Raw genomic sequence first — 13,165 nt, 5'->3', positions numbered from 1 at the left:
AAAGCGACTTACTGAAATAAAAACACATCTTTCAAACGTTTCGTTCATTCCATATAACATAATTGTAGCATATTTTCAGGAACCACATAGAAGACGCTTCATCGTAATCTAAAAAAAAGTGTAAAAGAGAAAATATATTAAAAACATTTCTGAAATAGAAAGTCGTCTATTATCAAGGTGAAGTTCAAGGTGGAAAAACCGGTATTAAAACATTTTTAAACTAAAATGCATTACAACAAATTAGGTATTGTCAAGACTGCATTTTCATCATTGCTTCAAGTGTTAAGCCCCCCTCGTAAGCTGCGTAAAAAATGCGCCCTCTGTGGGTGAGAAACGTAAGTGCAAGGTCAATTGTTTTGTCATAGCTGTAGCTCTACCTATCGGCGTATCTATCTATCTACCATCAGTAGTCTGTTATTTATGTTCGTTTTCAGACTACTCTTTACAACCTTGCAAAGAGTATATCGGTTGACTTCAGCAAGCTTAAAAATCAGAGTTTGTTAATGGAAAAGTATTTAACATTATATTTATAAATTTAAAAACAAATTTTCTTGTTATTTTTTTTTATATTTTTATTTCCAACTTTTGATAAAATATTAGAAATTTGCAGAAATTATTCAAGTACAACTTTAAAAATCATCGTTGGACAAATAAATAAAATTGTGATATAATGAAAAATGTTTATTAAATTTTATACATTTTTAGATCTGATGATATTTTGGAATCTAAGAAAGGGTATTCAGTCGTTATCAACAGCGAGTTAATTGCACGATTCAGTTTTTTAGTCTGTTTTTTATGGCCATTTGCTTGCCAATATTCTTGTCAATTCGATAATGAGTGTGTGTGTGTGTGTATGTTTGTGTGGGCCATGGGGACACCCAGGGGCATGCATTTGGCATGCTAACGTTGCTTGTTGCCAACACAGACAAAAAGCTGGCGAAGAATCGCAGAGGAGCTGAAACATTCGCCATTCGTTGATTACCCGCGCTCATAAGAGCACAACCCACGTCGTGTTCTGATTTACCGTTACGCAAAGCAAACGCAGCAACAACAACCATAACAATAACAAGAACAGCAACGAAAAGGTTTTATCAATAATTCTTAAGCATGAATTACAATTACCTTTCCCCGCCCGCGCTTCAACACGAAGAAACTAACGAACCGCAGCAAAATCAACAACAGCAGCAGCAGTTGTCGAACAGCAGCAGCCGAGTGTGCAGTCGGTCGGCTTCGCCTTGTCGCCGCGGTCGCGAACGTGAGCGCGCCAATTCGTTGACGCCGCCGCAGCAGCAGGAATCGATTTCGCCGCTGACGTCGACGCCGACGCAGGACTCGATTTCGCCACTGCCGATGCGTAAGCGTCCACCCCCGAGACCAACAACAACAACAACGTCGCAGCAGCAGCAGCAGCTCAACGAGATCTTTCGACCGCGCTGCAATACAGATCCGAGTCGCAGCCCAAATCACAACGGTAAAAAGCCGACAGTGACACGAAGTGTGTTGGGCTCGCTCTTGCGCCAAACACTCAAGGTGACTTCGGCTTCGGTGGGCTTCAGCGCCAGCGAGGAACGGTAAGCTTTAGTTAGTTGATCAAAGCTTTTAAGTCGCTTGTGCATGTGTGTTTGATGAACTTACATATGATCAAAGCAAAACCCAGAGTTGACCTCATTTCTCAACGTTGCGCTCTAGTTTCCTCCCCCTGCGCCCCAGCCACCTCTTTCTGCTGGGTCATGGCATTAAAATTTGCATGTAATTGTTATTGTTGAAATATTTTGTTGTTGGTATTTGTAAAACATTTGCAATTACATTGCATTTCGTTTAGTTTTTGTTTTGTTTATCTACATTTTTGGCGCTGTTTGAACATTTCCTCACCCTCTCTTCTCCAACGATTCGTTGCCAATTAATTTATTGCATGTGCTTTTCGTTTTGTTTTCGTTTGCACAATAAACAAATGCATACAAATACACACGCACACACACACAGTGAAAAGCATGTGATTGGTTGCGGCTGACAGCCGATAGATGGCAGTGCCGCAAACTTACATCAGCTGCTAATGAGCTTGACCTTTTGCGTCTTTGCATTTTTGCTTTTCTCACTCACCAATTGGCAATTGACGCCGCCACCGCGGCGTTAGAGATGAGCGCACGCTGTGAGAGATCGCTTGAGTCACGCGAATCACGCAAGCAAAAATAAACAATTACATACATACAATGCGTGTGTGTGAGTGTATGTATGGATACGTGTGTACATGCGATTAGCAGCAAGTCTGTTAATTTAGTTTTGTTGCCAAGTCATCTGCAGTCATTAATTAAAAGCACTAGAATATAATTAATGTAAAACCTAGTGGGGGGACGACGTCGACGACAACACACGATAGTCGGTGACATCACGTGTGCATCTCACAGCCGCGCCCACAACACACGGCATCCAACAACAACTACAACTTGACTGACACACACACACACACACATGCATATATACTCTGTACAGCATAGACAAGCTGCTCCTGACCTCCTACATAATCGCTCACACATGCATGTGTTTGCTTGTAGGTGTGTGCATGCGCAGATTGCGGTAAAAGAAAACAAGCCTTGCTCCTCTCACGACGAGAGAGTATGCGACAAAATGCCGGCCACCAAAGCAGCATCTGAGCGCGGCTCACCAATACTTGCATACAGACATCTGACGCCTGCAACACACACACACTTATATGTACACGGTATATATATAAAATTTCTATTTGCATATTCTGCTCTCCAACATGCATTGCTGACGCTCTTCACACAGCACCATGGGGTGTTTTGCTTGGTCACTCGCTCTCTTTCTTTGCAAATTCTACTTTTATGGACTCGCCATTTTATAAATGGGGGTTCGCCTTCCATAAGCTGTATGTAACAGTAAAAATACCAATTGGACTTACCAGCAAAAGCGTTTGCGAATGTTTGCGTGTACCACTGTACCACTGTAGCAGTGTTTTTTCGAGGGTTGCTTGCAAGCTTACACATCTGGCGCCCACTGTAGTGGGTTCGTTCTGTTCTCCCGCACAACGCACACACACTAAATTCACCACCACCCAGCGCAGCAGCTGCGACGTCGCTGCAGGCTCACGACGCTACTTGCTGCTGCCTGGTGCTGCTGCTGCTGTGAATGTCATAATGCCTCACATAGACAGAGAAGCAGAAACAGAAGCAAAAGCAGAAGTGTAGCAAGCACACACACACATACAAAAGAGCACCAAGCAGCAGCGGCTTTATTTTCACATTTTATTTGTGTAGTGAACTCGACGGCGCGTTGTTGTTAACGAAACTTACGGCATTCGAATATTATATTCGCGAAATTTATATTTCGATTATTATCCCGAAACACAATAAAATCGAATTTGGTTTTTTTTTTCCGTGCGCGCCATTTAAGCTAAACACGCAATTCCGCTCGCTGCGTTCTGTCCACTGTCTGTCTTCTTAATAGTCGCGCGTCCCATTTGCCATTTTTTTTTTCTTGTGGTGTGGTCGCCTAGCGTGTGTGTAAGAAGAAGAAAAATAACTGTAGCGACAAAAGGAAAGGCAAAACGAAAAGTTAAAGCGCACGCACAGCAATCTAAACACAACAACAATTCACAAAAAGTGCAAAAAGTGTCTGGAAAACTTGTATCAAACGCAACAGCATGTAAAACTATTTCGAAAATTTGGCAAAAATCTGTGTGCGAATGCGAAATCAAGGTGAGCAGCACTCCACCACCTCCCCTCTCACCAACATCCTCCGCCTACTCACCTCATCTACTCCACCTTCTTCGCCTTCAACATTCACTCTCACTCTCTTTGACTCTCTCTCTCAACGGAGGACGCGCGCGTGTATTTGATGTGTGCGTGTGTCGGCTTTTGGGCAAAGTGATGAGAGGAAGTAGAAGAAGAGCTGAATTTTGTTGTTGTTTGTTTATTATATTTCCTAATGTGGGCTGCTGCTGCTTGCAGTTTACCTCTGCTTTGTTTTGCCATTCCCAAGTCCACCACACACACACACAAACTCACACATATTTATACGCATACAGGGGGCTTCCTTCTGATTGTGTAATTGTGAATTATGAAAGTGCAAAGCACAAAGCGCAACCTTTAGCTTTGTACCTGGCTGTGTCAAGGTTTGCACAGTGGAACCACACTATGTGAAAAGAGTTCTTAGATCGTTTTCATTGTTATTTCATAATTAATTTAATTTCTTATAATTTAATTTTTGAAAAATTTAAATTTGAGGGCTATTTTATTATTCGAAGCGATAAGCGATAATATAAGTCGTTTTTACATAATTTTATATATGTATATTCAAAAATAAATTAGCTAGATTTTAATATATAATGTATATTATATTTGTATTTATATTTGTGCTATTGTATTTATTTAAAGTTCCCTTTACATCATAAAATTGATGACTTTCGATTAGACAATATTTATTTTCTTATAATTCAAGTGTTTCTAATTGTCATCTGCTTTCCACAGATTAACACAACTTGCCACAACTGGTTCGCTAGGCGACAATGCGAAGCGGAAGCACTCGAGGTGAGTCTATAATTGATATGATAATATCTAGCAATAATAGTTATCGTAATCGTCATCATCATCATCATCAACATCAGTTACCATACACTTAATGGGCAGATGTTTAAGGTGTGCGTCGAAACAATTACACCAATAACAATGAATAATATAATATAATGGGACGACAAAAGTGTTTTTATATAAACATTCTGCTGAATTAGAGATTTAATCTCTTCTTCTTGCGAGTGTACTCTAGGGTTCAGAGAGTCGTTATATGTATGTACTATACAAACTGATTATTTGATACGCCTGCCTAGGTCATCAGATTGAGAATTGGGCTCAATGAACGACTTGAACGACTTTGGAATGAAAACAATAATAACAAATCACTTAATCACACTTCTGCCACATTTCTTCACTGAGTACATCGTCAACGCAATCTTCGAAGTATCGCCCCCGAAAATACAAAAGTGGATTGATTATACATACATAATATATGTAACATGAATCTTTCCATCTTACTACACACAAGCAGAGTATTAGACCCCCGCTATCATAGCGATAGACGTGCCTTTGCTATATATAGATCAGGCATATATAGCATGCCGATTTGCCTGCGTCAATTCCAATCCCAAAGCCAAAGAGCGAGTTCATTTTGATTAGAAAACTCTTTCGTCATCAAAATTGTCTTGCCTTCTTCTTATTAATATACCCTAGATGAGAGTATCTCTATTATTCACACTTAATATTTTCGCAACTAATTAAATATTTTCGCATTGTAAAGTGTATTGAGGCGTCGACAAACGTAAATAACAGAGCTGCTCAGTTTTCTTGACATCAACTCGCTTTGCTCGTGACTGATAGCTATGAAGAAGCTCTCCATTCACAGAATACTTACATACATATATATTCAACTGTATATATAGATCATAAATTTGTACGACTTGTGTCAAAATATTTGGTTGCGCATTAAAATGGATCTGTCAGTTGAAAGCCGGGTGGTCTTTTCCCAAAAGACGAGTCAACTTATCATCCGTAGCCCACGAATCGAGATAAAAGCATCTATTTTTATTGCAGAATTCTACGTAGTTGAATTCTTTATTTACTAACACTGAATACGTATACGTATACATGAACTTGATTTCAAATTGTTGTAAGTGTGGCCACATTATGCATAACAAAAGTGACTGAATTAAGTTTAAGTTATCCTTTACTTTTTTGTATGGTCACACTTGATCTTCACTCTCTCTTTGCCTTGTAAGTGAGGCCATATTATGCATAACAAAAGTGACTGAATTAAGTTTAAGTTATCCTTTACTTTTTTGTATGGTCACACTTGATCTTCACTTTCTCTTTGTCTGTACATTCGGTGTGGTTAGATGATATATTTTAAACTAAATCGATGTGGATATTGGCTATCAAATATAAATTAATGTTTTAACAATGAAATTTATAGCGTTGTGTTCTTCAAGTACTTGAAATTTAACCCAGTTTCCATAATCTATCCGATCGCATTGATTTTTCCTAAAATCAAAAAAAAAAGAAGAAATTAAAGTTTTCACAATGAATTTATATCGCTGATCTGTATTTAGTTTTACTTCAATTACCTTTGATCAAATCTAAAATCCATTTAATATATTGATATAAATTGACAAAGAAACCACGTTTCATATGTTTTAGATGTGCTTTGGATGCAGCGAACATTCCCACGACAATATTTTGCGATTCATTTGCATTGTGTATAACGATGGGACTTCCAACATTTGCCACGTCCGCGAGTTCTTTTTTATAACGCAAAATAGACAAATCTTTACCGAATTTTGTTACCTTCGTTTCCACAAATCCTAAAACAATGTCCGCCGAGTTCTCTAGTAAAATTAATAAATTTTTGTTTTATATATGTAGATGTAAAATTCAATTATGAATTGAATATGCATACGTACTATAACTTTTATGCCATCCAGATATGATCATATTTTGGCCAGCGTAGGAACTAATATCGGATTTGCGTGGTAGTAAAGCTGCTTGAACATACTCATTGAATTCCAGATCATAGGGTAGTACAATGATCCCTATATTGTTCTCTAAGGTAACAGGATTATAATCTGCATACCGCACAAAACCAATTTCGCTTCGATTTAGGGTAACTTGAGTTTGTCCTATTTCGCATGGATTTGAAATATTGACGGCGCCAAAGTAAATGCGTATCAAGTCGCTTAGAAGAAAGAGAATTGAATTTTGTTGTAATTAAAATTTATATTAAATTCCCAAAACTTACAACTTGGTGTCCAGACAAGAAGCTGCTGTCCCAATTCCATTTTTTGCGAAGATTGTGCCGCTACACTGAGGACTCCATTGTTGATCGGTTTGCGAATAATTGGCTATCGAATAAAATACTTGATATGGAAATTGTTTGGGAATCGCCCACTTCAATGCTAAGTGCTCAGCAGGGATGTTCCAAAATAGGATTAGAGAGGTCAAGAAAATTAGCAACCAACTCCATTGTTTCACCATCTTCAATGTTAGTACAAGAACTGAAATATCGAATGAACAATTTCGATCTTTAAGCTATAGTATTTAAAAGAATGCAACTAGTTGATGGACTTATGAGCATGATAACGTTAATTGAATGTCGACTTTGTTAATTAGTAACAATTTGCAACTTGCAATATAGAACCTAATCTATAGAAGAATAAAGTATAAGGTTTGTAATTCACTTTGAAACCAACATATTTGTATATGAAATACGGTACACTGAAAAAATATTAGTTTCTAAAATCAAGAAATTGCGTCTTAAATATTGTGTTCTTAAAATAAAACTATTTTAACAACAAATTCTTAAAACTAAGAACATTAGTCTTAAAAATTTTTAATTCTCAAGATATGACCATTAATACCAAATTTTGTGTTACAAAGTTCTGTAATCCACCGAAATTCCTATAAAGTTTTTATATAGCTTTGAGTGTTTTCGTTTATAGCTTCGTTCCATTCTATATAAGAAAAATGGTCGATGATAAGTATTTCGTAAGTAAATAGATTAACATACAAGTACAATTGAATAATAATAAGTGCGCTAATTAAATACAAAAGTATTAAAAACAAAAAACAATAAACAAAATAATATAAATAAAATATATAAATGTGATCTTATTATAAAATGGTTTTGGTCTTAAAACTACACGATTTTGAGTCTTATATTAAATGTTATTGAATTAGGATTTCTACCATTAGGATTGCATGTTCTTGACGTACTTTTGAAATCTAAATTCTTATTGATTTTAGAACTTCTTTTTTGCAGTGTATTAATTTGCAACTTGCAATATGGTATTTTATCTATAGTAGAATAAAGAAGATGGATTGGGATGTGAACTAAATATTATATATACGATCTGCAATAATTCAATGCCAACAAATCTGAAAATGGAATACAGTAGACACCACTTAATTACTTTCTTTTGTTAGAATTTTATTGATAGCATAGCAAATACTATTTATAGTATAGAATAGTTAAAGATGTGAAAAATGAAGATTGGACGTTACTCAATTAAAAAAATGAGACCGTTAGATTGCGATCCGAAAGTTATCGACCTCTATTAGTCACTTATCAGGTGTTAGACGACGTTCTACTCTATAAGTCATATTCTTCCGGGTCTAAATTGGAAATTCATTATTTCATTCATTATTACAAGCAATGTCAGTGCCAGAGACCACCTGCACGGCAATGGCTATATAGATATTGATATAGATAGATAGACAGGTGGGTGAGTGTGTAGTTTTTCTTTTTTTTCGGGGTTCCTATCATAATTTATTTGCTCGCTTGCTTCATTCCGACCAGGTGTACAGCATATTGTATGTTGACTTGTCGCGCGTTGTCGTCGCATTTAACACCTGGAAGGCATTAGTCATATGATTTTGCCAACAGGAGTACAAAGATTAATTCAGTTTTTTTGTTATTTGTTTTTACTTTTTGCTTTTTTTTCATAGCGCTTAGCAATTGGCTCTTACGCAAGGGGTTCTATCAATGACGTATTATCGACACTATCTTGAAAAATTGTTGTTGTTGAACTTTATTAATTGCATTTGAAGAGCTTTTCTTTTCTGTGATTTCTCTAAAAAAAAAACAACAAAAAATTTCCTTGCTTTGTCATCTTTGATATGCATGTTTTGAGGCACAAGTGTGTCATTGTCTCTCGGATTTTCTTCATCTTCTTTTTAATTACACACTTCTATAGATAGATGAAATATTGTAGTTTTTAATGAGACTATTAAACCGAAAAACAAACACACACAAACAAAAAAACGCCCCATGAAAGTGACGCCCCACATTAAAACAAAGCATAAATATTTGCATCGAGTATGCTCGACTCGGGGATGCCCTGTAAGTGGTGTAAAATAGAGAAATGAAGTCTATTTCTGTAAAAGTATAGTTTTAATCGTTAATGTTCATACGATCCCAGTTCCATAACATTCTTCCTGTGATAAACGAGAGAATTTGATAATAAAAACGAATGTGCAAGCAACTTGTTATCGCCATCCAAGCGGTATTATCTCGCAATTCTTTCAAAGATAATCTTAAAATGTCGCCGTAAGCTACACATTATATCTGTCTTTATAATAATACGAGTTTTTTCCAGATAAAAAACGTTCAATAGAGTAAACTGGACAACTTTACAGCGTATTTTATATCTGTTTTTGAAGTATAACAAGATTTCTTAAAGACAAAAAGAAAATGTTTAATACATTAAACATAAAGTTTAAAACTTAGTAGTTAGACCAAATTTTTGTGAGAAGAATTGTGCATCATAAAAAGTATCTTTGATTACTTTACTTAAGAGTAAAGTCAATTGCCAGACAATTTTTACTTATTTTAGTAGAACCAATATATTTAATTTTATTAGTTTATTATAATGACTAATTTTCTATGAATGAGTTGAAAATAAAATGTCTGAGGCCTGTACTTTTCTAATATTATGTAAATGCGGTCACACTTGTGAAATATTATAAGTCACTCAATTTCATAATTAATACAAGCAACCTCTTAAGCTGCTGATAATTAAAGGGTATCAGATCAAAAGTTAGACAAAGCGAAGGTTCCAACTGATGTTTTTGTTGTTGTTGTTGTGGTGGGTTGGATGTTGCGGTTTTGAGCTGGCCGCCAGAGGCCGCTTTGGGGTGACCATGACTAGAGGGGTTAGGTTAAGCAGTCGAACTTGGCAGCTGCGCTTCTATAGGTGTGTGTGTGTGTGTGTGTATACGTGTGAGGAATGGTGCCATAATGTCACAGGCAAAGCAGTGCTGCCATATCGATAAATGGGCCGCACTTATCTTTGCGCTTTTATCAAATAAAGTGCTAAAAGTTCAATTACTGCTGAACAGAACCTTGCGCTCTGTTCCATGGGCGTGGTGTGGGTGGGGGCGGTGGTGAAGCACATGCAATTCACTGTTCACCACGTTTCTTTTCTTCGTTTTTTTCCTACTTCTGTCGTTTCGCATTATTTTAATGCTGTTTAGTTTTTTTTCTCCCTTCCTTTTTTTTTGTGTCATTATTTTTGCACAATGACAAAATGGAAAAAACTGACAAATCATCATCATAGGTAAAAAAAAAGAAAAAAAAAACTAAAGAGCTGCACGTGTGTGCTTGTGTGCGTGTGTTTGTTTGTATTGACAAATTTGTAGTTTTAGGGTCAGTCCAAGAAGAAGACAACAAAAAGTTTTGCGAAAGCAATGACAAAGAAACTTGAAGCTCTGCTGCAGATCTCTTTGACATCCATCAGCTGCTCCTTTCCAAGAGGGAGAGAGAGAGAACGGGCGCAAATATACTCTGATGAGTATAGTTTGTGTGTTGCTTCTTCTTCATCTGTCTATTTCATTGTTGAATTTCTTAACAACAATAACAATAACAAGGCAGCTAGCTAGCAGCAGCTGCGACGCCAACGCACGACCGCATGATAAGCAGCCCATCGAAGAAGAAGTTTAATACACACACACACACACACACGCGCGCACACACATATACACGGCAAGCATACATATTTATAGTGCCGTTGCGACGCGTCGCCGTCGTCTCGGATGTTATTGTTGTTGATGTTGTTAGGCCGCCGCCGCTGTTTCTGCTGCTTCTGCTTCTGCTGCTGTTGCTGGACGTGCGGTCGCCGTCGTCGTTGTCGGTCTGGCAGCAACGGCGCTTCAATTTCAAATTCAGTGCGAAAGCGAACGACAACGCGAACGGGCAGCACACAGCGTGAGAGAGCGAGCGAGCGAGGGAGAGCAGCGAGCTTTTTTTTTTTAAAGCAGCAGCAGCAAAGCAGAAGGCAGCGTTGGCCGCTTTTCCACATTTCGTTTCTTTCGTCTTTTTTTTTTTTGGTTTAGTGTTCTTTTTTTTGTTAGTGTGTGCGTGTTTTTTTTTATTCTATTTGGTGTGTGCTGCGTGTGTGTGTTTATTTTTTAACGTTTTTGTTGTTTGCTGCAGTACTCGGAAATTTATCAACAAATACGAAAAAAAGTTATTTATATGCAGACAAACACACAGTCAACAGAAAAAAACACACTTATACATAGAACTTGGTTTTTTTGTATATGAATTACGTTGAATTAGTTTGCGCGTTAATAACAAAACAATAGTTAACCAAACAGTGTAGTAATAATAACATTATTTCGCCGATCGGGAGTTCAAGTGACATCATAAAAATACAAAAAAAAATATAGCAGCAAAGTGACGGAAACTATTGTTGCCCATTTTGCCATTCACCGTTTACCGTGTGTGTGTTGTGTCGTGGCCAAAAATAAATGCAAAAACAAAACAAAAATACAATATTCAGAAAAGCAAAATAAGAATTGTACTCCAAAGAACTACTAGAAGAAGAGGAAGAAGAAGAAGAAGCAGCGGCAGCAGCAACAGCAACAACATGTGGTAAAAGCCCAGAGAGTTTTTGTTGCCTAGTCCATGATACAATAACACAAGGTAGTCTCGTCGTGTGCCTTTTCGTTCGGCTTCGAGCCGTTATCGCTCAGTGCGCTCGTGCTTGTTGAAGGGAAAGGTTGTATGCGGACGATCTTTTCTCTAAATATTAACCCTTGCGCAAGGCAAAAATGTCAGATTGCAATTATATTATATATATATTTGAACTTTATGATAGAATTAAAAAACCTGAACAAAATAATTAGTAATCAAAAACAAAAATAACGATTACTATCAATTTCTAAACTGTAAAAAATTAAATTATAAAAACATTTCAACTCTTCTTAATACAGTGGAACAATTAAACCATATGCGCCATTTAAGGGTTAATCACAAAGCTCTACTGTCGATTCTTTCGCACTCACTAGGCGCAGTCGTTTCACTCGCACTTATGTATGGTATAGATAACGGATAGCTTTTGCCGACGAGACTACCTTGTGTTATTGTATCATGGCCTAGTCAAAACAAACCAACAACAGCTCTGTGTATGTGTGTGTGTGTGTTTGGCGGTGGGAGAGAGAGTTTGTGTAAGCAGAGAGAATGGGAGAGAGCGAGTGAGCAAGCAAATGGATTCATTGAAATGCCGGGCGGCTGCTGTGTGGCGCCATCTATGTATGACCGGGCAACAGAACAAACAGCTGATGTGTGAAACTCAACAACAATGCAAATCAACAGTGTATAGAGACAAAAAAAAAAAGAGAGGGCGACAACTGTTATTATTATCTATCTTCTATTATATCATGATACAATTATAGAAGGTAGTCTCGTCGGCAAAAGCTTTCGTCAGTACGCATTCGTTTTTCGACGCAAGAGGTTGTCTGCGGACGAATTTTTTTTCTGCAATTAACCCTTGTGGAAAACGACATTTTGCAATGTATGCCGTAGACACGGATAGAATTTAAACATTTCGAGAATTAGAGAATTCTCATATATATTATTAATATTGTTCCTAAATAATTTACATTTTAGAAATATGTCAAAAAGACATTAATGTTAGCTTAAAAATATGTAAATATTAATATCATCGTATAAGGGTTAATGCGCATTTCATTGTCGTCTCGCTCACACTGCTGTGCTGAGACTCTTTCACTCGCACTCATTTGTATGATTATAGAGGTTGTGCTTTTTCCGACGAGACTACCTTCTATAATTGTATCATGTATTATATATTATCTAAATCTAGACAAAAGCAATGATTGATAATTCTAAATAATTATCAGCATTTTGTGTGGTACCTAAAACAAAAAAAAAAGTTTCGCGTCGAAATCGAAAATCTAAATGAGAGAAAAGTGTCGAGCTTGTATAACAGTATAGCTGTAAAACTAAAAAAAAAAACCCAAAACATTGCCCATAAAACCAAATGTGTTCGAATTCTAATTTTGACTGCTGCATGCATAACAAATTCCTACGAAATTGGAGCTTAAGATGATTTCGATACCAACAAAATTTCTATTTCCGGTTTCATCAGTAAATTTGGGTCACCAACGCAAACGATGATGGATCGCCACAAAATTGAAGAGCTGTCTGAATAAGTGTTCTATTTTTATGGTCTCCTCGACCATTTAGCAGTTTATTGCATATTAAGTAATAATAATTGCATGCAAATTTGATTAATCTCGATGTTGAACAGTTTTTTTTTTTGATATGTAGATGCGTTTCAATTAAAAAAGCGCTTGCTCGC

General features: G+C 36.9%; 2 protein-coding genes across 5 annotated transcripts in view; one reads left to right on the top strand and one right to left on the bottom strand.

Moving 5' to 3' along the window:
• The first annotated feature begins 1,092 nt into the window (after positions 1-1,092).
• Positions 1,093-13,165, top strand: part of LOC133847397 (GRAM domain-containing protein 2B-like) — a 49,283-nt gene continuing 37,210 nt past the window's right edge. For 2 of the 4 annotated variants that reach the window (XM_062282402.1, XM_062282401.1), the window contains exons 1-2: positions 1,093-1,571; positions 4,488-4,547. In XM_062282402.1, the coding sequence (XP_062138386.1) occupies positions 1,108-1,571; positions 4,488-4,547 (524 nt within the window). In that variant the 5' untranslated portion in view covers positions 1,093-1,107. Of the gene's footprint in view, positions 1,572-4,487; positions 4,548-10,944; positions 11,437-13,165 lie in introns of those variants that run through there. The other 2 variants (XM_062282398.1, XM_062282400.1) reach the window with 2 other exon arrangements.
• On the bottom strand, positions 5,974-7,060 carry LOC133847403 (mannan-binding lectin serine protease 1-like). The gene is made up of 4 exons (XM_062282414.1): positions 6,805-7,060; positions 6,470-6,741; positions 6,134-6,394; positions 5,974-6,050 (listed from the first exon to the last, which is right to left on the bottom strand). Exons 1-4 carry the CDS (start codon positions 7,038-7,040, stop codon positions 6,028-6,030), a joined length of 792 nt encoding a protein of 263 aa, XP_062138398.1. The 5' UTR covers positions 7,041-7,060; the 3' UTR covers positions 5,974-6,027.

This window comes from Drosophila sulfurigaster, chromosome X (assembly GCF_023558435.1).
Source record: "Drosophila sulfurigaster albostrigata strain 15112-1811.04 chromosome X, ASM2355843v2, whole genome shotgun sequence".
Taxonomy (NCBI): Eukaryota; Metazoa; Arthropoda; class Insecta; order Diptera; family Drosophilidae; genus Drosophila; species Drosophila sulfurigaster.
This window is presented reverse-complemented; position numbering and strand designations above follow the sequence as displayed.

Excerpts from the sequence above, each read along its gene's own strand:
- LOC133847403 (XM_062282414.1), bottom strand. The coding sequence starts at position 7,040 with ATGGTGAAACAATGGAGTTGGTTGCTAATTTTCTTGACCTCTCTAATC. Across the intron at positions 6,395-6,469 it reads TGGATGGCATAAAAGTTATA|AGAACTCGGCGGACATTGTT; the intron begins GTACGTATGCAT and ends TAATTTTACTAG. Across the intron at positions 6,051-6,133 it reads GATTTTAGATTTGATCAAAG|GAAAAATCAATGCGATCGGA; the intron begins GTAATTGAAGTA and ends TTTTGATTTTAG.